Genomic DNA, 26,832 nt, shown 5'->3' on the forward strand with positions numbered 1-26,832 from the left:
GAAAAAATATTCTATAGGTATCGTAGATCGATGCGTTATTTGTACGAGACTGTCGTAAAGATTCGTTTTAAGATAGTTGTTGCTCCTTACGAGACATTCAACGAGATAGAAACGTTCGAAGCAGATTCTTTGTTACATCGGTCGACAATTTGTAGGTACCGACACGTTGTAGTAGAAAAATCGATCGTTCTTCGATCCTGCATCTCCATGAATTTGATCGAACTGATCGTATCATTTATATTTTTGAATATATAACCACGTGAAAATTAATCGTCGAAGAAAGAAAGGTTTCTTAATGCTCAATCGTGGTGTCATTGTTGGAGTAAGATCCTGTGCAAAGCGCGAAGAAATTCGCATAAACTTCGAGTAAAAGCTCTATAAGAACAGCAGGGAGCCAGTTGGTCCCGGCTCATAAAACGAGTAGGTACTAATTTAAAAGCGGAGAAAAGAGCTGCTCGGCAATGAAAATGCATAAATCTAGGAGCCGCAATAACGCGTTAAATCGCATTACGCCAGACACATAATTACCGGGGCAAAGGCTTTGTCCTTTCCACGGAGCGTATCGTAAATGACTCCTTCTCTCTGAGCGCCTGTGCCACGAGTCGAAAAATCTTCACGAAAGCAGCCCGAGGCGAGATTGTTCGGTTTTGTCGACGTTGGTACAACCAGCTAGAGACCGCGATACCTTTTGATGGATGTGTTGGCGTTCGTTTCGCGGCGATGACGGGACCGCGCACCGAAACGCTTTTAAACCGGCAAGCAGGAGTGACTCGACGATATGGCGGCTTGACCGACTTCGGATCTGCTTCGCGGCTCGAACTACTACGTACGGTTGGATCATGCGAGAAAAAAGAGAAGAAAAAGAGAAAGGGGAACGCAAAAGAGATCTTTAAAGGTGCTGCAGAGGGACTGCGTGCATCGCGGTGGGAGGAGAAAAAACCGGCACGAGGTAAAAAGCGCTGGGGAAAAAGCGACCACCCAGCTTCGATCCGCTCGTCTTTGTCTATTTACTTTGACGGCGGTGTTTTTGAGCTCGTAGGTACGTGTGCACGGTGAAATGGCGAAGCGCGACGCGGCGCCACACTAGGAACACCCTTTCGATTCCACCTAGACGCGATGACGCTCGAATAATGGTATCATTAATCCCTCGGCGAGCTAGCGGTGCACGTACGCTAGCGCCATCGGAGGCAGCTTCGATCGAATTATCGAATTATCGAGCACGCAGGCGAGAAACCTTCGGGAGACACTTTGGACGTTAGAGACCTATTTGTTGATTAAAAATCGAACGTTAGATATCGAAGAATATTAACCTGGAAATCCAAAATCTTCATCTCAGCCTATTTTCTTTTCTTATATCTTCGATAACTCTAACACAACGTGGATATCAAGCTGATAGAAAGATATGTACGGTAATGGTCGCTTAAATCTCAGCGAGTTAAGGCGTTATTAATGTTATTACTGAGAACAGAAATGTTACTTCTCGCTCTTTGACGGAATCACCATATAAAGAAGACGACAGCGCCTTGGCGAAAAGAAAGATTCACCAATAGCAACACGCCAGTAGCGATAAAAGTCAGAGAACACTGAGAAATAGACAATTCAAACAGACATCACTTATAGAACGCTTTCGAATTTATTCAGTAGCCGCATATTTCAATCGAAGTCAATCTATCATATATTTGTCTTACATTGTTCCGCATGCGAAGCGGCAATAACTTAGATCTTGATAGACAATATAAATATATTGATAATAAAAATACCACGTATAGGAAGTTAGTTATAACGAAAATTCGTCAAGCTTTCATCCGCGAGCTTATTGAACCCCTGTCGTAATAAAGATCGGGTCGAGGGTGGGAAGGTAGGAATATCGATGATGCGGCGATAATGCGCTGGCCGATTCGCGACACCGCGAACAATTTCGCGGTGGGCCAGCCTCGCCGCTAATTCACCGTTCGTTCGGTCGCGATTGTAGTCACTTTAATACAGAAATCCGCTTTCGATGGCGGTCGAACCGTTCAAGCCGTTGCTCCTTTCGGCCTAGATAAATAACGAGTTGCCGGGATTGTCGTCGACGCGGGGAATCGAGCCGCGGCGCCAACCGGTGAAAAATTAATTAAATTTGTTTCATGGTCGTTCGCAGGTCTGGCGCGGTTTTTAATTAAAATTACGCGAATCCCTTGATTAATGTCGTTACATGGGGATTCGTGATGCGAACGATGCTCGAAACGTGCTGGCAAACATCGACCCCCCTCCTTCCCCTTGCCCGAAACATCGCCGAATCTGAAAATCCACCGATTTATCCGATTTCGGAAAATTTCTTTCGGATCGAAGTATGCAAAGTGCCCAACGCGATACGCGAGTGTCTCGTTGCGAACCGACCCGTGAACGAGATTCAATTATCACCGACCGCTGTGTGTTATAATCGTTTGTCTGGTCATTCGATCGATGCTTCGCCAATTTCATAAATATTATCGACGCGCGATCCTCGTCCGACGAGTCGTGTTATTCCACACCTTCGAAATTAACTCGTTGCCAACGAAAGGATATACCGAAATTTTTAAGCTAAATGGCGGAAACCCATGGTGTACCGATCGGTTACGTCATTATACCGGTAACATGTAAATTGAGAAAGCGATTGAACTTGCGGTTCGTGGATCTGTTACACGGCTATGTATATAGTAGGTGTTATTCGCGTATGGTAATAGTACCGTTTCCAATCGTGAAATGTTAGCTGGAAAGATAATTTTCTTGTTTTCATTCGTTTCAATAAGAAAGAGTTATTGTGCACGGATTTCCTAATAGATACTTTACCTAGTTTAAATCACAGATCATTCGGTGATTAATTTCCATACAGACGGCTCTGTTCTTTCATAGTAGCGTGTCACGCGATTGAACGTTATTTAGTTTAGTCGAAAAAACAAGGAAAACATGTTGGAACATGGAGGATGGGTCGTACAGCGAATGATCCATTGCAGTCGGTCCGGAAACAGTGATTTTATTCACCGTCCCCCCTTCAAAATCGGCTTCGCGCCGCGAGGTGAAAAAAATATCATTGCCCAACATACGGTAACACACGTGGAAAGATAGTTATTCTCTGGTTTGCGTTATACAAAAAAAAGGAATAGCCTCTACATATCCGAACTCTCGATTCCATTCTCTTTCTCCGATAACAACACGCGAAAAGTAAAGCAGAAAAAATCACGATGGAAGGATAAAAGGCAAAGCGAGGGAATTTAATCGACGACAGAGTGATGCATTCCGATCCATTGTAATTCATCAATGACGCGCGGTCCTCGGCGGTACGGCGCGGCGCAACGTAGAAAATAATCGTGAAAAATCTCTGCAAAAATTCCGGCTATTGTTCGACCGCTGAAAGCTTCGCGGTGGTACACAAACGCAGGTGGATTGATCCCTAAGATAATCCGACTCGTTGATGCAGTCTGCTCGTGCTCATTTTTCTTTTCCTTTAAAAAAAAAAAGCATAAAATACTTTTCGTTGTGCATCGGGACAAATTATCTCAAATTTTCCTCTCTGTTAAAGCAGCGCGGAGAAACGCGTCGGAACTGCGACGCCATCATAGCCGTCTGCTCGTCGATGGCGCCGGAACTTGGTGAAACGAGGACTACAATTGTCGCGGTTACCGTTAGAATGGCGTATATCCGATGAATTACGCGTATAATCAAAAATTGCGGGAAAAGCTATTGCGAAGGAGAACGAGAGAAACGAAAAGTGGCATTTATTCCCTCGTGGTCGAACAATCGCGATTACAAATAACGTTTGTTACGACTAACAGCGTCTGTATCGATTACCAACGAGCCAGAAATACCGCCGATATCCTCCAATGATTCGCCTGCTATCGCTCGAACGGTCTCGTGAATTATTTTTACTTGGCCACGTTGTAACGTCTCGTAACGGCAAAGATATTCGCGAAAAAGCAAAACAAAGGAGGAAAGAAATACGACAGGAGGCTGATTTATCAAAATCATGAATGTAATTAAAAATAACCGGTTTCTAACGAGTCTGAAACAACTCGAGTTATTTAGTCGGAGCAGTCGTTTTGTAGATATCTAGGAAGATATAATTGTAGGTGCCTTGCAAAATCATCGGCTTGGTATAACCATATCGTGTGTAAATACGATACAATCTCATATTCTATAAACGATACAAACTCATTCTCTGGCTAGTCCTAATAAAATGTAATCTTCGTAAAATGAATCGCAGCAATTATAACCGCAGGCTGTGTACGTGAATAAATGGCGCATGTCGAATAGTCCTTGAACTTAAACATTCATAATAAAAAGTTTCGACTCCAATAGGAAGATTTTTGAGTTTCCTCTCTGAAATACCGGATCTTCCGGATCAAGTAACTGATTTAACGGAAAACCCACTCGCGATTTACCTCTCAACGAAACACCGGCACTCGTCTTTTTTTTCAAACCGGATGCAGATTTTTCGATAAACGTTTCATTATATTAAACAATTTTAGAGGGGCGGATGTTACGGTTTCGATGTTAAATGCAAAAGTTCCACGAATTTCACCGACCCGATTTCCACGAATTTCTTCTTTTCTTTTTCAATTTCTGTATTACCAAACAAGACAAAAAACTAGTCGATGAACTGTATTTGCTGCGATCGTTCTTGAAGTTAAGCATCGCGCGCCCGTTAATTAGTCGTTAGAGCGAAATATAGGATTAGAACGCGTCCCTATTTGGTCGTTGTATGAATTCATGAATTTTCAGTGGGTGAATAAATCAGCCGGACCCTCTGACCCTCGAGAGCACAGGATTGCCGCTCGTCTTTGTCGTGTAATTCAAAAGTTAATATTAAGCAGCTGCTCTCTCGTATTTTAGCCGTTGCATCGACTCGCCGTGATTCCGGTGCAGTTTCAATTATCGCGAGGCTTCCGTGATTTTTCCATCGACGCCGTTGGCGCTCTCGAACACGGCCGACCAACCCCGATCTTTCTCTTCGTTCCACCCTCTCACGAAAGGCAGCCGCCTCTTCTCTTTCATTTCCTCGTAACTTCTCTCAGTTCCGTGAATTTCTTTCATATTGTTGCGGAAACTTGCCGCGAGAAGCATCGCCAAGTTTCTCTCGAAACAAAATTTTAATATCGCTGTCGCGTTCTTAATTCTATTATGGCCAGCGGGATGGGGTACAAGATCAAAGGAAAACGTTTTCCGCCGACCTTTCGCCGCTTCTTATTCCCAACCTATGCAAATAGGACGAATTTAAGGAAAGAAAAACATCCCGGTAGCTGCTGCATACATTCATAAGGGGCCAAAGGCGGAGGTTTCATTAGAAAGAATCCCAGTCTCGAGAACGAAAGGCCCGATAAAAATTAGCCACCCCTGTTGAAGTTGGACGAGCACTATTCGTTCGACCTCTGGATACGAGCCAATTGTACCCAATGAAATGAACGCGATATTTGTTCGCCGCTATTACTACGAGCGTTTTATGCGTAACGCCATGATGGAAATGTCGGGCTACGTTAGGTGCTTGGGATATTTAGTGGGTTTCGTAGCAGCTAACAATCGTGGTTGGAATATCATAGAATATTTAAAGTGACTTACTGCTTTTACGAACGGTTGTAGCACCTGTAAGAGAAGTAACTCGTGCCTTCTCTCTGGGATATATTGTTGACGAATGAACGAAACGTACTTTGAATACGAAATACGCTATTAACTGATTTCAAATGACTACGTGTTCCGTACGATACAAAAATGAAAAAGAAATTCGCTTAATGCCTTAGTATCATAGAGAACGTTCTTGTCAAAAATCGAATAAAAAGACGAAATTAATAACAAAAGTAGCGACAAACGAAATTGATCAAGCGATGCTATACTCTTAGCCAGTAATCCATATCAACGTTAAGAGAAAGCTTCTTACTTGCATACATCCATAATCAACGATAAACGTCGTTCCATTTAATAAAGAGCAAACACCAGATTATAATAAAATATAAAAAGAAGAAAGCAAGGGAAGAGATTACAGATAACAGACTGACACTCGCACTTTGATAGGTAAGCGCGTGAATTTTTTTCTCTGACTCATCCTCCGTAAAACGTAATGCATTTTTATAATAATCTTGAAATATCCGGAGAAACGTAGTGCCTGAAGTATCGGTTGACGTTCGGCAAACTGTCGCGTAAGTTCAACGGTGTACTCGTTGCGCGACACGTTCCAACGCGAAGCCGAGGCTCGTTGACTATACGGACAATTCGTGTACCGTGTTGGGAAAGAAGTTCTTGCTACGGCTTTTACCACGAAGGAAGACTCTCTGAATTTATGGGAGAAACCGTTTCCATTCGCCGTCTGCTAATGTCAAGCGCACACCCACACGCTTGCTTTCCTTTCACGGCTGAAAACAGTTACACGAGACCCGTCGAGACGAGCACCGGCAATTATAACGGTGTAACACGCGTATGTCGCTCGATGACGCCAGGCTAGATAATTAATTTCATTAGGAGGGCAAACAGTCGTTTTTGCCGGCCAGCTGGCTGCTTTACGGGTTTGTCGCGCGCGACTCGATTCGTATCTAATGAAACCCGATGAACTTTGTTCGTTCGTTACTACGAATACCTTTTTCGACCAGTCTACGTCTGCTTAATGAGGCTCGACTATACAGTTTTCGAATTTTTTCTTGTCGTATTTTTAGAAGGGTTTTAACTTTAGAGTAAAAATACAGCCAGCTCGAACGATACGATGCGACATACATGGGAGAAAAAATAACTCAGACAAACATTAGGTCGTCCGAAAAGTTTCTTTCGTTTTATAAGGAAATAATGGATACACTTTTCGTTTTATATTATTTTATCGAATTACGTATGATCAAATTTGTTCTATCAAGATAAAGATTACAACGTTCGACAGATTAGGTTTCATGTTTGTATAAAGATGCATGGTTGTAAAAGACGTGTCTGTAAAAGAAAGCCACTTATACAGTGGCCTGCGAAAGTCTTCGAACACTTAACGTGGGAAATTTTTATGAGTGTATTATGTATGTTGCGCGAAACTTTTTCAAATTTCACAAACCATAAGAAGGCACGACTATCATGATTATGATATAACATGTATATAATATTAAGGATATTTGTTGCAAAGTTTGAACGAGAGTTTAAATACTTTCGTGTACCGTTGTATATTCAAATATTAATCCATTCTTTCTTTCTCTATTGTATAATCTTCGTCGTTCGCATCGTATACGTGTTCATAAACTTTTCTTTCACATTCTAATTTCAAGCACGCGTTCCTAACACTTGAAGCCGAGTTACAGACAATGAACAATCGTACAAAGTTTCTATTATAGGAAGGAGAAAATGTTGACGATTAGTTTCGAAGTCTACACACAACTATGTAGATGTGGGTGTGTCATTAGGGAGGGGAGCGTAGAGAACAGGAAAATTCTAGCGACAAGCCGCGAGAGCGCACGCATTTCCATAAAACTCGCGACGTGACGTTCCGACAGCTGGGTCGATCTGTCGGGTGCCCAAAAACAAGCACGCTAGCCGAAAGTTCTAATTCGCCAACTGTTGAAGTAGAAAGCTGCTCGTTAGGAAGAGACGCGAAGCCAATTTATTCGATCAAATTACTCGGCGGGGTGCAATTAAACGCAAAGCCGTCTGAGGCTGGTGGGGACAGAGGATGAAGAGGATCGTCGTTGATGTTTCCAGCTATCCGTCCGATTCGATTTCGTCTCTCGTAATTTGAACGGATATTTCCAGCTTTCCAACGGATCTTGTCGGTTCTATTTATCAATAGAAACAACTTTCGAATTATTCATCAACGTCAGTGTACACCGTCGCGACTTGTACAGAAACTAGGGTCATTTTCGTTCGGCTGTCGAACGGCTAGCTAATAATTTCCCGTGGGTATTTGCGAATAAACAACGTCATGAACTAACTAGAAGCCACGTTGAACGGGTCGAGATCGTACGAGCGTTGTTTTTCCTTGTCGACCGTTGCTTTTCTCTGTCAGCTCTATTTAATTACCGTCCACGTTGAATGCCAGAGAAGGTTCGTTGGAATAAAAGGTCGCCGAACAAAAAAGAGTTCTTCTAGGAGACGTTGAATTGATGGCGGGATCGCGCTATCTTTCGCTTTGGTTTCCCAATTAACATCGATAAAGGCGTCATGATAAAGACGAACGACGTGGCTCCGCAGGGATACACGTGACGTTGCTATTTCGATGACTCTCACGGAGGCGAAGCCAGCGACTAATGAATATGATATCGTTCATTTCGAGCTTGTAGCTTTTGTGACAAATTGTCCGAACGAGAGGCAGTGTTTCGTAAAGTTTGTAAATTAATTCGCACGAATTTCGAGATATAAATTACACAAAGCTGCTCTAATTGTAACCGAAGTCACACGTGTCCATTTCTTTTACAATCTCGAATATACAGTATCGTGCAAAAGTTTTCGATTATCCTTTATGAATAATAATAATAATAATAATAATAAGTATAAAGTTATTTTAAATCTATCGCTAGTTCTGGAATGGAATTAATTTGAGCTGAAAATGTTATTAGTAATTTGTTAAAATGATATCGATTCATTTAAAATAGTCGATATTGTAAAACTTTCTTGTCAAATCATTTTTCGATAAACCTATTTTGTACTGTCTGTCACTCCATTATTCAGCATTTAAAATAATTCACTTACAGTTTTAACTTTTGTTCCCCTTATAGCTTCTATAAATTCTTTTATATATATATATATACTTAGTAACATTTTGCCCAGAATTACATGTCTAGAATTACTTGATTAAAGGATTTTCTAAAAGAAACTATTATATTTATAACAACGATCTAGCGATTTCGTCTCTTTCTCATGGAATTATCCCCTAAATCTTGTCACTTTTTTTGTCAAAAGTTAGACAAGAAATCGCTTTTCTAAATTCTATCGCCGATATTCATCTAGAAATTAACTACCCTTAAAATTATGTATTTGATTAAAATTTTTTAATAAGCGGAATTTCGTGATACAAATTCCTCTCTTTCGACCTCTGAAACTATTTTTAAATGGCAAGTACTGTACAAACATTCGAAAGTAAAAGCAACTCAAGCCACCGCGGAACCATCCTCCGCGTTCTCTTTTCTGGTTCTTAAGTATTTCTATAAAAGCGTATGAAGTATCCTTTAACGAACCTGCGCGGAAACATTAGACGGAATTAACCGCTTACGTGGATTTATAAAAATATAAGGGCGTTAGGGGAGGCTAGTCTGGAAATAAACGAGCGGAGCCAAGGTTACGGAGGCACCGTTTTGCAAAAAGAGAAGACCGCGTTCAGGCTGTCGCGTTCACATCGTTATTTAGGTCGTAAAAAATCGTTGAACGGAAGAATAGGTGAACGGAACGCGGCTGGTTCACGGTGCATTTATTTAGGGTAAGACTGGTCTATTAACGCTTATAATCATAATACGAACGTACCCGCAAATGTCGATCATCTTTCGTCCGTAAATGAAATACGCGCGGCAATTCGAAACGCATTGATGAGAAACGGTGGTGTACCACAAAAATCTGGATTCGTGGATTCTGAAAATTTTCTAATTAAAACGAACCAAATGAATTTATTCGCGAACTCGTAATCGTCATCTTCGTCACGGTCGTTGAGAAAAGTGGCGTTAAACGAGTCTCGCCGGAAAAATTAAGAAATCACCGGAGAAATCATCTTGATTGCGCGCTTTCTTTAACAATTTACGTCACAAAATAGGAATAAGAAGTATCCTTTAATTTTTTCCCCGCGACATTTTCTACTGTTATTGTTCGCTCGAGAAGGAAGATTCATCGGATGGGATGGCCAGTGCCACAATCGCCAACGCAGCTGGAATTAAGTCGGCGACCGTTCTCAAAGAAGTCGTACGTAAGGGCGCGAAGAGAAGAACGTATATTTTCCGAGGTGAAGATGCAAGAAAAGTTCGTTGCCAAGAGGTGGAACCTGCTCATCGAATATTCATCGAGCGACGAAAGAAATTTCAAAGACCGTCCATCCAGTACTGAAGATCTTGCATCATTATTTCTTTTTCCTCCCGTTTTCTTCCATAGCTCGGTTCTTTCCTCATTCTTTCTCCCTGTCCGCGATCCTTCCGTCGTAATTGCGCCACGTTTATTAAAATTATAACGCGCTGTAACAACGCGGCTGGTTTCGCGCTATCGCGCCAAGTATCGTAAATAATATTCGAGCAAAGCGAATCGTAACTCCAAGTGATACGAGAGTACAGGAGCATTGATGCAGCATGCCTAATTATAGACGATACGATCGATTCGCGTCGGTGCAGCTACGGCAGAGCAGTGCTTGCTTCCCGTACGTAGAGGTGCATACGCCAACACGCATCGTTACATAGACGCGGTTAGCCGTATATCATCGTATTGCCTAGAGGAATAATAGAACAGCCGTAGGGAAAGTGTGCATCGATGTTCGTCAAATAGGCAATAGTGAGATTTTTTTTCGGCGATTCGCACTCTGACGAATACACTTTCATTATCCGGATAGTCGAACAGTGGCTCGATCGTTGAAGTTTCGTGCTAGATTGCATGCAGCTCGTTGTTTCCGCGGTTACGGCGGAAATCGGCTGAAGCCGACGCGTCGGCCGATTTTCTTCCCGATTTCGTACCGTTCTAATCGCGCCCCTAGTTAATTGCAAATTACTCGTCGGCGGTGATGATGAAAATTTACCTACGAAGAATTCGTGCAACAGTTTCAGTTTCGTGCAAATGGGTCGCGTAATCGTATTACATTCGCTTCTTTATCTACAATCTGGTGGAAATAACATCACACCAGCGTCGTTGATCTTTTAAGATATTACCGGTATATTTAAATTTTATCTGCTGTCAAGTATATTACACTTTGGACAAATTAGGAAAATAGGCCCTACATTTTGCTACGCGCAAGTTAGCACTGTTGGTAGCGAGAGAAAATTATTAAACACTGAAACGCAATACAGATTATGGTAACTTAACCCTTCCAATATGGAGATTACTTCAAGGCTTTTAAAGAAGGAATAATTTATATTTCTTATATACAGGGAAAAGCTATCTGTTTCCACTCTATTTTTCATAGAGGCATCAGTTCATTTTTTTCCTCTTATCGGGATATTCATAACTTTCTAACGAAAAGAAACGGCTTCTGGTAACAATAATCCAGCAGCGCTTCTTAACGTTGCTAATAGCCAGACTGCGAGAATTTATTTCCCGAGCATTTATAGAAATATTAAAGGTGCAAAAACGCACAGGATGCGCATAATATGCAAAAATATATAAAATATTCAAAATACTCGTAGCAAGTAACGTAAATCTCTATCTAACTTCTTCACTTATATCCATCAGAATTTAATGATGTTTGCAGTCTACTAATAACTACGCTCTTGATAGGATATTAATCTTCCATTAAAAAATGCAAAAGAAATTTTGTCGCTCGTCTGTACCGTAAGAAGTAGTATAACATTATTATCTATACATAACCTCCTATACATAGCGTAACACCAAGAATACTAACTAGAAGATAGAAATCCAGCCACGAAATCCCAGATTAGCGTCGATTACACGAAACTGCGGAGTAGCGTTTCTGATCGGAAATATCGGTATCGGTGTCGAGCCAGGTTGCCCCAGCGGCACGAGATTTCTAATTAGAACCGATTAGATCGATCTCCGCTCGCTGGAATCGCCGCTACGAACTTAGGCATTCCGGGCGTGATATCGGAGAAACGATATCATCGTCGTTTCGCAGAATCGTTCCAACAACGAGATTCGCGCGTGTTTCCAGAAAAACCAGTCGACTAAAGATGAAAGAAAAAAACAAAAGAGGTGTGTCACGGTGCTATGCATATATATATATATATATATATATATATACATCTGGTGAATCGGCCCGGGACGAGAAGGGATTTTCAATCAAGTCGGCTGCAGGCTGAATTAATTCCGAAGAAAATTCGAAAGTTTGGAAAGCGAGAGCCGCAGATGAAGCTCGCGGTTGCCGGAAGCTACGTGCAAGCCGAGGGATCCGAACTACTTGCTGACCCGTTAGAAACCCGATCAAGAGGATCGATCGTAGCCGAATTATTGAATAAAATATATGACGGAATCCGTTATAATGAAATAACTTCCGATATGCGCGGCCCATCCCGGTTCCTCTCTCATCCCCCTTGACTGTGTTCAACCTCGACTTCTGACGCATTCTTCCTCTGTTCGGTCGATAAGCTGCACTCGGAAAATCCGACGGATCTCTTGCTGAAACGAGCCAACTGCTTTTAAATTAATGATCGAGAGCGTGGCAAAGTAGGTGGTAACTGGTATTCGTTAGGGAAGACGAATGAGTTGGCAGTTTGTGGCAGTTTAAAACAACGAACTATCATTTTTCGGGAGAGCACTGTTGCGATTGATACAGGGCACGCTTTAAACTGGCTGAATATTATACAGGGTGATTTTGCAGGCAAAGACAAATCGAAAACGTGGAATAAAATATTTTTCGTATACCTGAATCTTTGTTTTCGTGATAGGCAATTGATAACAGTGATAACATATCTCGTTGTACGTTTTCATATCAAAGAGCACGCGATGATGCAGGAGATTAAAAAATAAATTTTATTACTTTAGAGACTGTTGAAACTATTTCCATTCGGCTGAACGTACAATTCCCTTGAAATATTTGTGAAATTAAATTTCGTTCGTTACAAAGCAATGAAATTAATCATACGCGAATGCGCTATACTTGCAACTTACTTTTTCATTTAAAATTACCCTCTTCCCGGTTCCACTCCTAATTGAAAAATACCTTGTATATCGTTGATAAAGTTCTTCGACTTTGATTAAGTTTAATATAAGTAGTGATATACACACGAGATAATCACGGTAAAACTGTAAAACGTATTAACGTGTGAATAATTGCATACCACTTTAGGTACGAATGAAGTTGGTAAAATCTCTCATGCATTTCTAAGTTCAAGTTCCGTGACATCACATTATCTGGAAAACACACTTCGGAAGAACGAATTCTCGAAAAATAAACAATCTGGCAACTCGAATTTTCCAGCTTCCTGTTCCGCGCAGCTGCTTTCTTAACTCGTTAATCGGATTAGATAACCAACCTCGATATCAGATTAATAGGTCTCCTATTATTCATTCGCTGTTGCATCTGCCGCCCACCATTCGAGTAGAATTGGCGAAACACTAAAACACTGATCGCCCACATTGAAATTTCATCCCCGATCCAATTAATCGCCGTTTAATTACAGATCACATGGATCGACGGGCTGGGGAACGTGCTGCACAGAGGTATCAAAACGACGAAAGAATTATTCGACGACGGCCCCTTGTACACGGTAAAATCCATCCTGAGGGTAATGCCGCGAAAGGACCACGACAACACGACGTTCACGTGCCAAAGTCAGAACGCGGCCGACCGCACGCCGCAGAATGCGAAACTGCGCGTCGAGGTAAGTGAAAACGAGAAAAAGGGACTGCAGAAAATTGGGCCATCAAACACCATTGAGACGTCGGCTTTGATAGTTTTGGGGCATGTAGCTTACGCGCACTTTTTTCTGACAATCCATTTTTAAAAAAGAGAAACCAGGTTAACATAGCAGCAGCGCGCGAACCCGGCCAGAAACGCGGTAACGAGCTAAAGAATAATTAATGTCGCGTCCCGAAAACTGGTCTGTGGCGTAATCGCTATCCGACACAGAGAGGATAATCTCTGGCCCCCTGCTGGCCCGGGTTTCTGCTTTCTTCCTCCGAACAATGGGAGCTCTGCGGTTTTCGTTTCGCCAGGCTACCTATCAGAAGGGGAAGAGAATCAAGAGACGCCGACAAAGAGAAGATCGTTTCTCTACTTTTCGCGACGATGTTAATGATTCACGATGACGAGGTCGTAACTCTCCCTGTGTATCGCGCGAGCTGCACAGCTTCGGACATGACGGGTATACGGGCTACCAAACGATGATACGTTGCGTGGTTGCAGGTTGCCAGCTACATCATTTACTTACCGACTTGTCAACGCGCGATATTAATTGCCGAGAAATTACGTCCGACGACAGAAAATAAAGTGCAACGGCGGCTTGTGGTATTCGAGAGTGTCACGCGAGCCGACGCGAACCGGAGAGCCGATCGATCGACGCGACGACGATGGTCATGAAAATTTGAGCATCGGCTCGCGTGACATTTCAAGCATCTCTCTTCTCCCCCTCTGAATCGCATTCGACGCGTATCCATATCGAACGCCTCGTATCTCGTGTTTCAGGTACGCTACGCGCCGAAAGTGTCTCTGAGAATCCGGTCGGGCCTGGGCAAGAATGGCCGCATCGTGGAGGGTAGCGAGCTCCGTTTCAAATGTCGCGCCGAGGCGAATCCACCGAATGTCGAGTACAGGTGAGTGGGAAACGCGCGAGTAACGCGACTACCTCGCTGCTTCCATGCACCCTACCTCTACGTATATCCCTTCCATTTGGCAAGAGACGCAAACGATATCCTTCGATGATCGATACCCGCTACAAGAGCGCTCGTCGAATTTGGAGCGTTGTTGCTGCATGTGGCCAGATGTCGATGTCGGTGGTTTCATGGTTGCATGTCCGTCGACGATAGGCCGGTACATGATGAGCGTAGACGGCCTGGGAATACAAGCGTTCCTTCCTTGATAGATCATGCTACTCCAATTCTAGCACGTTCATTATAAAAAGAACATCGTTGCTTTGAATGTCGAGTGTACTTAGGGATTAAGGGCTTCAACTACGCCATATGATTAAAATAATTGTTATTTCTGAACGACGGATTTCAGATTTTCTATTATCTGGTTACTGATACATAGCACTTGAATGATATATATTTTAGCTTCTATTTGATTATTATTTGTATATATTATATTTTAATATATTTTTTATTATAAATTTCAGAATTTAATATAGTTTCAAGCAATCCTTTCATCAAAAACACAATTTCAAATTATTACACGAAACATAGTTTCAATTTGTTCTAGTTTTCAAATAGAATATGGACGTAATAGCAAATGGAATATGAAATAGAGTTGTAACAGCATCATAGAAGCAACAACCATTGGACTTGTCATTCGCTCAAAGTTCCAAGTATATCAATTACCTTTCGAGAGAACATCGATATATACTCTGTCCGTATAAATTTTCCAATAACGAACCACGAGCTATACCAACGAAATTTTCTCATCCTTTCGTTTCTCTATTAAAAACTAACGGTGTCTCATAATACGCAAAAAATGTGCAATGTTCAAGATAGGGTTTTAAGGTACCGAAGATTAGGTGACACAAATCATTCTACTTTACTAACTATTCGTTAAGCTAGAAAATGCTTAATTCGTGGATTTTTAACGATAACAGAAGGAGACGGATGAAAGAGAGAAGCATTGATTTATCAAAGAACAGAGTGGACCGGCACACATGGAGACAAAAGGAGAATTAGCAAGCAATCGGTCGTGGCTCGTAGAAAGCAAATAATTGATACTCCTTTCAAAGAGAGGACAATGCAAAGTTTAGGACAATGTTGACCGGTCGTACGTTGCGTTACGCGTTGCCTTGTTGACTGTTTCGCTGTTCTAGCGATCTCTCTATGTGAGCGCATACGAGTGTACGCGAGTTTGTATACGTCGACGTATATCAGTTGTGCCGTTTGTCTAGCGAGTCCGATAAAACACAGATCGCGAAACGAAAGCGAAACCATACTGTCCAGTGTGAATGGCTTTACTTTCGTATCCGTGCGATTCGAGAATAATCGAGCAGTGACAGGAAAATAGAGGAGAAACTTTTACATGGTTTCATTTAAGGTATAGCCCTCGACGAAACATCGATTTACTCGGATTCGTGTGAAATCGAAACCGTAAAAGCCGGCTAGAATCTCCGAGCAACTGTTTAAGACGTTTACGGCGGAAGTTTCTACGACGTGTAATTTCGCGAAAATAATAAAAGCCAGGTAAAGAGTCACGCCGAGAGACCCGAGTGCTATTAGCGAGGGGACTTGGATGGTGCTAGAACGTGACCTACTACGAAAGGTGCGAGAAAAAGGCATCCTTCCTAGGATACACGAGCCACGAAAGTTTCGTGATCGTTTCATTCAGTTTCTTCGGTTCTTTGCTAACGTATATGAGCACGCGATTCGACCGGTTGAAAGACACCGCCTCTCCCCCGCTTTTATTGCCATCCGAACCAATCCTCGTCGCTCTTTTCATCGATTGTACCGGCGAACGAGATAAATCTTGCGGCCGAAGAACGGCCGTAAACCACGATCTCTCGACGAAGATCGTTTCTAAAGGACTCGCCACTAATTCGACGGGGGTTATCGTTCTCGCGTTTCCTTCGTCCTTTGTGGCCCGACCGAAAACTCCTATCGATCGAATCTGAAAAATGAACGAGGAGAATCGTGCTCGAGTATTATAGAACGAAATGCGATCGTGGTAAGAAAAACGAATTGTAGAATGGATTGGAGGAGATAGAAGAAGAGGAAGATCGAAAGAAGCAGCGAATAACCTTCAAAAATGCATAATTATTCCTTGAGACTTTTTGGTCGTGTCGATCGAACGGTAGCAGCAGCTTTTTGCAAAGCTGCCGCCTGCAAATTATACAGCAATTACACGTTCATCAAGGGTCTATCCTTTTTACTCGTTAGGTGGTTCATCAACGAGAAAAAGGTGATCGGCGACTATACCACGGAGATGATCATCCACAACGCAACCCGCGATCTTCACGACGCGATTGTAAAGTGCGAGGTTCACAACGATGTCGGGAAGAGCGAGGACACCGAGACTCTGGATATCACGTGTGAGTATGCAAACGAGGTGAAATGTACATGAAGGCAGAAAGGGAAATAGGAATAATTTTCGAGTCGTATCACGCTGACGATTCGTATGAAGAATTTCGTTTCAGCGTGTATTTGCTCCATACGAAAGAAAGCACGCGTTTAGTATTCGCTGACTCGGCCTCTCTTTATCCCATTCGTTCATCCGGAAGGGTGCTTCGACGTCGTTTCGTCGTGTTATTTAGCCAGGATCCGGTTGGCGGGCATCAGCGAAATTCGGGATAACGCTTGTCAAAAGCCGAGGCCGAGAATAAATTGGACTTCTTAGGAGAAAATTTGCCGTCATATTTTCGGAGATAGTTCTTCACGGATCGTATTCTCGATTTATGGATCTTCTCTTCAGTGTGTGAACATTGCCTCCTTCAAAAGATCAGACCAACCAAATTCGCGTTTCGTGACTTGTTTTGTGTTAAAAGCTTTGTACCGTAAAACACGATACAACGAACAACTCGTGATAGAAGCTAGGTACGATCAGAATTCTCTTGCACAATAATTTATCAAATAACAATATTACGATTCCCTTATATTCCCTTTTACGATCTCATAATTCTTTATTATATAGAATAATCGTATAACTTGTGAAATTTAAAATAATCAAATACCTGTAAAATTTCATTTCTTTCATTACCATTTGTATCGTAATTATCTGTATCGTTATTAATACTGCTAACGGTTTTACGTGTGAAATTATAACATTTCGCTAATAATATTACTTCGATCGCACGAGAGATCTTTGATCGTTGCGCGTTTCATTCGGTACATGCCGGTTTGCGAATATTATACGTATATGATATCACAACAGTTTAAAAGGAGTAGAAAAGAAATTCTTTTCTTTCGCTCCCTGACACATCAATCTAGAAAAATTGTACGAGGTGAAAATTAAATTTCACAGACGGGCCACAGTTCCGGCACCAGCCAATCTCCGTGGAGACGCAGTACGGCGCGACGGAGATCTTGCAGTGCGACGTCGACGGAAACCCAACACCGGAGATCCGTTGGTACCACGAGGACTCGGAGCGACAGGTCGCTAGCACGCCGAACATCAGCGTGGTGGTGAACCACGAGACAGCCGGACGGTACTTTTGCAAGGCACACGTACCGGGTTTTCCGGAGCTGACGGGCTACGCGAATATCTACATCCGGGCGTCACCGAGCATAGTATCACAGAGAGTGCAATATGTACCCGACGAGGGCGTTGTCAAAGTAATTTTACCATTGAGATTTTTCTTTATATCCATAGTTCATATCCACATTCATTTCTTATTTTCTTGTTTTATTCTTTTTTTTTTACAATCATGCATAAGTATTCGTCCATCTATCGTACTCGACTTTTTCAACACATTATGACATGTCATACAATATTTTGCCATTACATAACGGTTATAAAAGGAATATCACTCTTCCCGTAGTAATAGAAGAATAATTTTCTGTACCTTTGATTTCAATTTTATGTATATACGTATAAAATTTGATATAAATTTTATTAATATACATAGAAATTACAAAGCTATTTAGTACAATGTATATTTCGCAGAGTTGACAAAAGTATTTAAGCAGTGATTTATCCATTGCATTAATAAACCTCGATATTCAGTGGCCACCATAATCAACGCTTATTTTTATTGAATATACGTTTACAATAAATATCTTGTAATTTTCATATACGTTTCCAGATTAATTTCCAATTTGATAGAAAGATTTTTATGGTAAATGTCGAAACAATTTCCTGAGCCAGTAAATCCATTTACCTACCTGTGTGTACATCGCGTGTTCTAGGTGGACGAATACTTATGTATGCGATCAACAGTATGTTCCATTATATATAATAACAAAGAAAGCGTCAAAGCTTCTGTCGATTATTGAAAACAGTTATTTTTCGTTTGGTTTTCGACGTCTCGTAAAGCCAACGAACGCGACGCGGTTCCGATTTATATCAGCCATAACTTGCGCGCCGGGACCCGAAACGAGGCATTTATGGAAAATATGCGAAAACCGCAACCGCATCGCTAGACTCTGTGTCTCCGAAAATCGAACAGCCTCGGAATCTATGTAACAGATGGTTTAGAATAGCGACGTAAAGCGACCGGATATTTTTCGACAGAATTTAGACTAGACGGATGAACATTCATAGGGCGAATACAACCATCGACTAACCATATTTCCTCTTCTTTTTTTTCCTTTTTTAACTCGCTTGTTTCTCCTCTTTTTTACTCTTCATTTTTACCCATCAATGTACAACGCGCAATGGTCTTAAAAAACGAGACACGCGAGAAAAAGAACCACACACGGATATCGGTCGATTCGGCAAGAAGGGAGCAAATGTCTGGCAATTGGAAACGATTTTTATTCGACTATTCCTCCTCGATTTCGCAGGTAAAGTGTACCGCGGTATCTGTGCCAAAAGCGGACTCGGTGGTATGGAGCTTCGCCGGTCGCGAGCTCAATTTCTCGTCGAACAATACGCCGTTCCATGTGCAGGAGGAATACACCGGCGAGAGAGTCGTCAGCACTGTCACGCTGCTCGATCCCATATCCACGTACTTCGGGGATTACAACTGCACGGTCACGAATAGCTTCGGCACGGATTCCGTCATAATCAAGCTGACGGCACACAGTAAGTTCATATCCATTATAAACGACCTACCTTTCTCTTTCTCTCTTTTTTCTTCCTTTCTTACTCTTTCTCTTTCTCTCTTACTCGCTCTCTGCATTCTTTCCTCTCGCGATTTCATGCTTTTCTTCCATGTATGCGCGACGCGTCCTCGAAAAACTGCTACGTTTTCGGTCCATAAAAAACGCTCCAAGCGTTCCAGGCACAAGACGAGAAATATATCAATGAGAAAAAATCGAATCTCGTTCGACGACGGAGTCACGCGTTTCGAACGCTTCGAGATCGGCATGGAATTCTAACCAACCGCATTTCCAAATCCGTCAAATCGCCACCGTTCGTCCTACGATGAAATAAAAACATCGGTGACGGAGTATCGAGTGAAACCACAGAGTGTGTGTACGGTCGGTGATTTTGCATTTTTGTGAAACACGCGTCGGTATCTGATACGTTCGATCGTAGCAGTGACAAGATGAACCGGCGATTCGTTGGCCAGTCAGACAGCCTGTAGTAAAATACGAGTCGAAGTTTTTTATTTGAACATGTCCGATGGAAACAAAAATAACGAAAACAAATGGCACTCTAAGTCTCAATTTTTGCAGCGATCCTTGTTCATCGTAACTTTCGATCGAACCTAGCCAATTTTTTCCCCGATAATTCCGACCGATCTTTCACAGATCCGTCCGTTCGACTGCACGGCGTTCGTTCTACTAATTCAGCCGGTTGATTCTGTAAATTTTCATCGATACACGCTCCGGACCACGTCATAAATTCCACGGGATTCAATTAACCGACGCGCGTTCCGCGTGCACTTTGCAAAAATTTAATCCGCATCGTTAAGCAGTCGCGCGCACTCGCGTCCGACAATTTTATACTAGAGTGAACTCGTCGTCGGGCGCAAACACCGATCGTCGCGCAATTTTAAGAGGAAAATTGAAGAGGAAGTGAAAATATAAAAAGGAAAGAGATGAGAACGATATTGTTTCACTCGTTGAGCCAAACAGCCGAGATTTTAACCATTCGTGACGCTTAGCGTTGATTCCAGTCGATTGGCAACTGATTCTCATCATCGGTGGATTGGTCGTCTGCGTGATCCTGATTGGCGTGATCATTATACTCATTCTACAGTGCCGCGACCGCATCAAACAGCCACGACCGAGGACAGCCCAGACTCAAGAGACTGATATGCGTGAGTGAAATATCATGTTCGAACGAATTATTATGTCATTAGTCACGTCCGTTTCCCATTGTTTTTATCGTTTTTCGTGACTCGAGATTTCATCATTTCCACCCAGTCGCGGGACTGCCTCGAATTCTTCCTGTCTATGAACGAGACACCAACGTTATCGTTCGGCATCTATCGTTAACGATACGGAAAAACGTATACGTATAACCGTGGATGAATGATAGCTCATTGAATGCAAACGAGTCTGATAAGTAGCGAGTTGGTATTCAAACGTACTTGGGTGGAGTCAACGCGCGATATCTAGTGGTCCTTCGGTAGCTTTCTAAAGCGTTTATTTATGCTTGATCCAGGTTAATTTTTTCTTCCAGCGATTATACGCTTTATAGTTTCGTAACAGAGTTATCCGATATATTTTTCTACTTAATACATCCAAGTACTTATATTCTCGATCGTAATCAGCATCGACTCCATTTACAGACCGTTTCGTACTCTGATCCTCGATAAATACTCGATGCAATGGACAGTCACGCGGGATATAACTCTCGTCAGGAATCTTATTTTTCCCTATGCTGATCTTTTGGAATTTCTTTCGCCGACAGAGGAAACAGATTCGAACGCGGATAGATATCGAGAAAGTGACAGAAGCAGCAACCTGTCGGACGTTAAAGCGGATATACGGGCGGGATCGAGTGTCAGCAACGCGGAGAGCGTGACAGCGCTTGACAGCGAGGGCGAAGGAAGCACGAGAGGTGTGAACGCTTTGGCGCTAGCCGGCCCTGTACCCAATCCCCTGGGTTATCGTTACAGCGCCGATTACACGGAACCTTCGTTCCCGCCGAAGAATAACGTAAGTATAATATAACCAATGCCATACTCGTTCGAACTACTAGTATTCACGTCCGAAAATTTCTCTGCTCGCAATCTCGCGTTTTGCACGAGGAGGATGCCAAGAACCGGAGCCAGAGCGCAATCTAGTTTATTTCACGAAGAAACAGCGAGCTTCTAGAGTGCATATTAAAGCGTAGAATCTCTCCCCTGGGCATGCACTCACGCGAACCGTGTAGATTTAATTTGCAGTTTTTAAGAATTTCCCCACCGAATCCTAATACCCTTTCCAAGCTTTGCTGCGTGGAACATTTGGAATTCGACCACGTCTCAGATCTCCCTTTTACTATGATAATCTGTACCGATCCTAATTTCTGTACACACTGAACGAATTATAATGTCGAGACCTAGAAATGTTCCTGGGTCGCGGAACCCGTGCCAACGTCGACCGTGCACGAACGTCTTACGGGTCGATGCCACGACCTTACGTCGCGAGCGTCGAGAAAATTAATTTTATATTCGGCACGGCCGGCACGTTCCGTCTTTCGTGTTTTCATAAAGCAACAAGAACAAACTTTCTGTATATGGTAATTACCAATTGTTTTTGATCGTTAGGTATAGTCACCCCGTGCGCTGGAACGAACGGTTTGTAAGAATTACTGGGAAATCATGATATCTGTCGCTAATGTTTGTCCTTTTGTTTCATTTGTTGCAGGACGGTAGTAACAATAATGGTTACGTACCGTACGTAGATTATACCCGCGACTATATGCCGCCCACGACGCAAGGAGTGGGTGCATCACGGGAATCCTTAAGCAGGATACCGTCTGGCGGAATACTAGCCTCAAAGAAGATCGGTCTGAGTTCTGCGAATTTGGGCTCCTCGACTCCGCAAACCACCCCAGCGATCGACCCACGTTTCTCTGCAACGTATGGAAACCCCTACCTCAGGTAAAGTTCTCAGGGACTTGGCTGCCGCCTCTGCCATACCGGGACGGTATCAATGGAACTCGCGCCCCCTGTGTCATCAAGCCCGCAATCTAGTTCGACGCTCTGGATAATAGAGGAAGCTTTGACCCACTGTAATTGTGTTTTGGCGCAGTAATCCTACAGAGGCGCGCACGAATTGCACCGAAGACGATGAAATTATAGTCGACGGTAGTTTGGAACGTGATATTCCATGAATCGACGGCGGATGAAAGGAAATCGTTGAAAAGAATAGAGTTCGTGGAGGGATGATCGAACGTGTCGTGTAAAGATGCGGCAGGATAATAGAAGATGATACGGCCGCTATTTCGAGAACTTGACGTTGGGACAGTGTACGCGTTAACGTTATAATATTTACGACGTATTGATTAACGGATTTGCCGCGCCGCGTGTGCAATCGTTTCCGGGGATTAATTATATTCCACGTAAATTATGAATCGTCTGTCTTGAATATTTATAACGTCGATTCGAACAGATCCCAGTCACGTTTAATATTAATCGAACAAATCCGCGCTTCGTCGTTCGATCAAACAATTCTCGAACGACCCATACACACTATAATCGCGATATTTTATACGATAATATAGATCACGTAAGAAATTATTCTGATCGTTCTTTCCTCTGCCAAACAATAGAATGTCAGCCGCGGAGCAACTGAGACACGCGCCACACACGGCTGTGCCGGGAGTAACGCCAGCACCACCGCCCTACACGCAAGCAATGAGAATGAATAGCTTGAATACCTTGAACGGTGCTGGACCGCAGGTTAGTACAATGGCAGTGAATGTGTGTCAAATTCCGAGGCACAGTTACGACATCTCAGGTACATTCCTACGCTCACCTGAACTAGTTCGAGTTTAGATCTTGTTCGAGATAATTGTGCAACCAATCGATTCTAATCGCGCCGATTAAATCAATCTTATTTTTAATGTTACACCGCCCACTCTTATTCGGTGTTATGTGCATTAAGTGCGTTCACTGCAAAGTCCTTATCCATCCAAACGTTACAATTCCTACGAGGTCGGTGCTAATTTTCTGTAACTTTTTGATAATCTTCCAGGCACCACTTTCGGCACATTACATCACGGGCGGCCCAAACGGTGGAGTAGCGACGGTAAAGCGCACCTCGGCGGTAGGGACGTTAGCGACGCACGTATGAGGCCAGGGGGTCTATCCGAACTAGAACCGTCGACGTTCGGACCTAACTAGTATCGCCTTCGAGAACCGTGAAGCCATCGAATGGACTCGGCAGTCGAATACACTCAGGTCGCACGAAAAGTTTCTCGCGGAAAATTTAGAGGAGAACTACCCCTATCAGAGCTACGATAGCGTCGAATTCGAAGATCGTGATATCGTTCGGCGAGCTTCCACGATCGCACGCGTGCCAGAAGTCGAACGATTGCTCGGAGAAACGAAGTCGAAGGACGAGACGAGGAAGTTTCGATTGAAGGGACGAGCGCAACGAATGGCTGAAAACGGCGAAGCATTAAAATACATCGAGATAGTGTTACGACAATTACGAAAGGCCAGCCGTGATCATCGACAACTCGTGGAGCAGCGTCATCGGACCGTGCAACCGTTTTCTGCGTCTTCGACGATCGACGAATATCTTTTGGATAAGTCGAACGTACAAAGTTTGACGATTGCACGCGGGCAAAGCGAGGAGAACCGGATTGTCCGTGACATCTCTCGGGACACGATCGAAAGGTTACAAGAAGTTGGAACGAGCGAAGAACCGCAAGAGCTTACCGAGTATCCCGGCGTGGATGTTACGAAGAAACTGTTGGCAAAGAAGAAGACATACGCGAGAGGCATTTACCTACTGGAAACGATGCCCAGGAGGATCCACGAGAGGATGAGCGTGGCTGGCCGGCAGGGTCTACGATACGTTCCTGCTTACGAAGGAATTGACACTACGATTATTCAGTGAATGCGCTACGAGCTGGTGAAACAACGGGCAAACGTGAACGCTTAAGACTGCTTGAGAACATAGAGTCTGGCAAAAAATAGCTCTCGTCAAACTTGTAAGCTATTCGACCGGTATGGGAAGATCGTGAAGGATGCGAGGAGAGTTGTAAAGTTTGTTGGTCGACTTCGAGAAACGGCAGAAACAAGAATCGAATTAATGGCGAACAACTGTGGTAACGACAATGACCGATCGAGCTTGTCGAGAAGAATTGATTAGCCTTGACTACGCGTGGTACTCCATTTAAGAAGACTGAATCGAGGGATAAGAAGGTTCCTTCATCGACTCGGGAACACAGTGTATTTTTCTCTATCATCTAATAGAAATAAGATAGTCGACTTTGTACATCGAAGAGACTGGACTAGGGTAAACGGGGTTATCGTAAATATCAAAGAAATACGTGGCTCGACGTGGTTCGATAGAAATCAATTTAAAAAATAAAAAAACAAAAGAAGAAGGAAGGGAACCATCATCGAAAATGGGTAGTTGGTGGATTAGCGAGAAACGAAGGACGGTGGTTAGGTTCGTAAATCGAAGGATCTCTTCGGAACGAGAACAGACCACTCGGTATCGACAATCTTTTATTCGCATACTTATAGATCTCGATAAGTATTTAATGTTCATTCGAAACGTAACGAAAAAAAAAAGAAGAAGAAACGAGAATCGAATTTCATCGCGGATCATTGTGGTCGTAGTAGCAGTCTCCTAAACGAGGGAAAACGCCACGAGGTGAACAAGAAAATAATGAACATCGAATAATTGTGCTTCGTACGGATAATTTGCGTTTTGAACATGTGATACGTAGACGGATGTCCAGGTAAGAGTGACGTGTTGAATACGAAGAAATCGTTGGATCGTGTCGTCAACACGGACAGGCATAACGTCTCGGCTGCTACTTCGACGTCACGCTGTGTCGCGCTGCCTTTTTTTATTTGTAGGAAAAAATGTTAGGTCTCGCGCAGTATTCGCAAGTAAGCGCACTAGACGAGAAAAAAGGACACTTCGAACGGATCGTGCTGCTTGTCTGACAAGATTGATCGCGATCTCGTGTCTCCTTCCGGCCTGAGGATTTTCAATCGTGAAAATACGCGCGTTTGGAAAGCGATCGAAGCGTTCCACGGGCCGATCTTTGTAAAATAGATAGCTAAAATGATTAGATATATACATATATAAATATATCACCTGTTGTCAATACGAACATAGGGCCTATAGTTTGGTGGCGCTACAAAAGCAAAGCTATATCGGAATAAGCTCGTTTGTGGATGGAACAGCTTCGTGTAAATAATATTATAACGATATTAACTAATAGACGATCGAGCAGAGGAAACAACGTGTTAGATGTAATTGGTCGTGTATCTCGTTTCGGAAAAAAAATGGAGCGCGACTTAAAATGGAAAAGAAGAAGAGAAACTGGCCGAGAATTCTTCGTTCGATTACGATTGTTAAGTTATCTTCGTTCTTGTCGAAAATGTTTTCTTGTTCGTTTGCAATGCCTGTAGCTCGTCGAACGAGGATCCAGACTTATTAAGTTTTCCTCGACGATGATCTACAGCCTCGAGATAGAGAATCCTCAAGTTCAAAGAAAAACACGGTAAAAAACGAAGCAAACAGATACATCGCTCATTGACGTCGCGATGCTATGCAGCGGGCATAATACCATTGATTACGATAACGAAACAGGGTAGCCTATCAATTACTAAAACGGTTTCGAAAGAAAAAGGCTGCACACTACGGATTGGCCCCATACTCACGTGGTGCGTCGGTAATTAACAGAATTAAAAAAAAAAATAGGAAAAGGACAAAAGGAAATGCAGAGCTCGAGCAAACGTGTCGGTGACGACGATGGGATTCGAATGAACGATGACGGTGATCATGGCGCATTCAGAGCTAAAAAAAGCAAATGAATATACATTTGTATTGTGGAGAAAATATCTTTATATTCAGACGTATGTAACATAATTTCTGTACATAACTGGAATTATTGCTCACCGTATCTCGTAAGATTTAGTTAGTTTTGTAACTGTGAAAAAGAATGAAAAGATAAAACACTATGTGCATATCTGATACTATGCGGACAGTTTCGCGACGGACAGTTCCCCTCGAAAGTTTTCGACCCTGTCGTCGTAGATCGAAAAAGAGAAAGAAAATCAGTATTCGTAATATAAATACTTCCTTCCTATTGAAAACTCATTCTCTGTCCCACGATCGACCGCGATCGTGCGCAGTCCGTCGTCACGAAACGATCAGTTCCTCTGTTCGCGCTCGAATCGTTTCGTCGAGAAGAACACGGTCAAATCGGAACGAAATTACACAGTGTAGTATTATCGTACTCGTAAGTATCTTTCCTCTCGTAATTCGATCGCCGTGTTCTTCTTGTCGCGAAATCGACCAGCCTCGTCGACGGAGTCTCCCATTTCCGGGCCATGGAACTGTCCACCGGAAGTCCAGATT

General features: G+C 42.9%; 1 protein-coding gene across 1 annotated transcript in view; it reads left to right on the forward strand.

Moving 5' to 3' along the window:
* Positions 1-26,832, forward strand: part of LOC100647925 (irregular chiasm C-roughest protein) — a gene marked incomplete in the record, with an annotated part of 156,580 nt that overhangs the window by 123,387 nt on the left and 6,361 nt on the right. Inside the window, 10 exon segments of the mRNA XM_012319929.3 lie at positions 13,230-13,430; positions 14,234-14,361; positions 16,621-16,772; positions 17,702-18,012; positions 19,183-19,423; positions 20,463-20,606; positions 21,203-21,450; positions 22,144-22,379; positions 23,051-23,180; positions 23,476-26,832. Of these exon segments, the coding sequence (XP_012175319.2) occupies positions 13,230-13,430; positions 14,234-14,361; positions 16,621-16,772; positions 17,702-18,012; positions 19,183-19,423; positions 20,463-20,606; positions 21,203-21,450; positions 22,144-22,379; positions 23,051-23,180; positions 23,476-23,574 (1,890 nt within the window).

The sequence above is a fragment of the Bombus terrestris genome, chromosome 2 (genome assembly GCF_910591885.1).
Source record: "Bombus terrestris chromosome 2, iyBomTerr1.2, whole genome shotgun sequence".
NCBI lineage: Eukaryota > Metazoa > Arthropoda > Insecta > Hymenoptera > Apidae > Bombus > Bombus terrestris.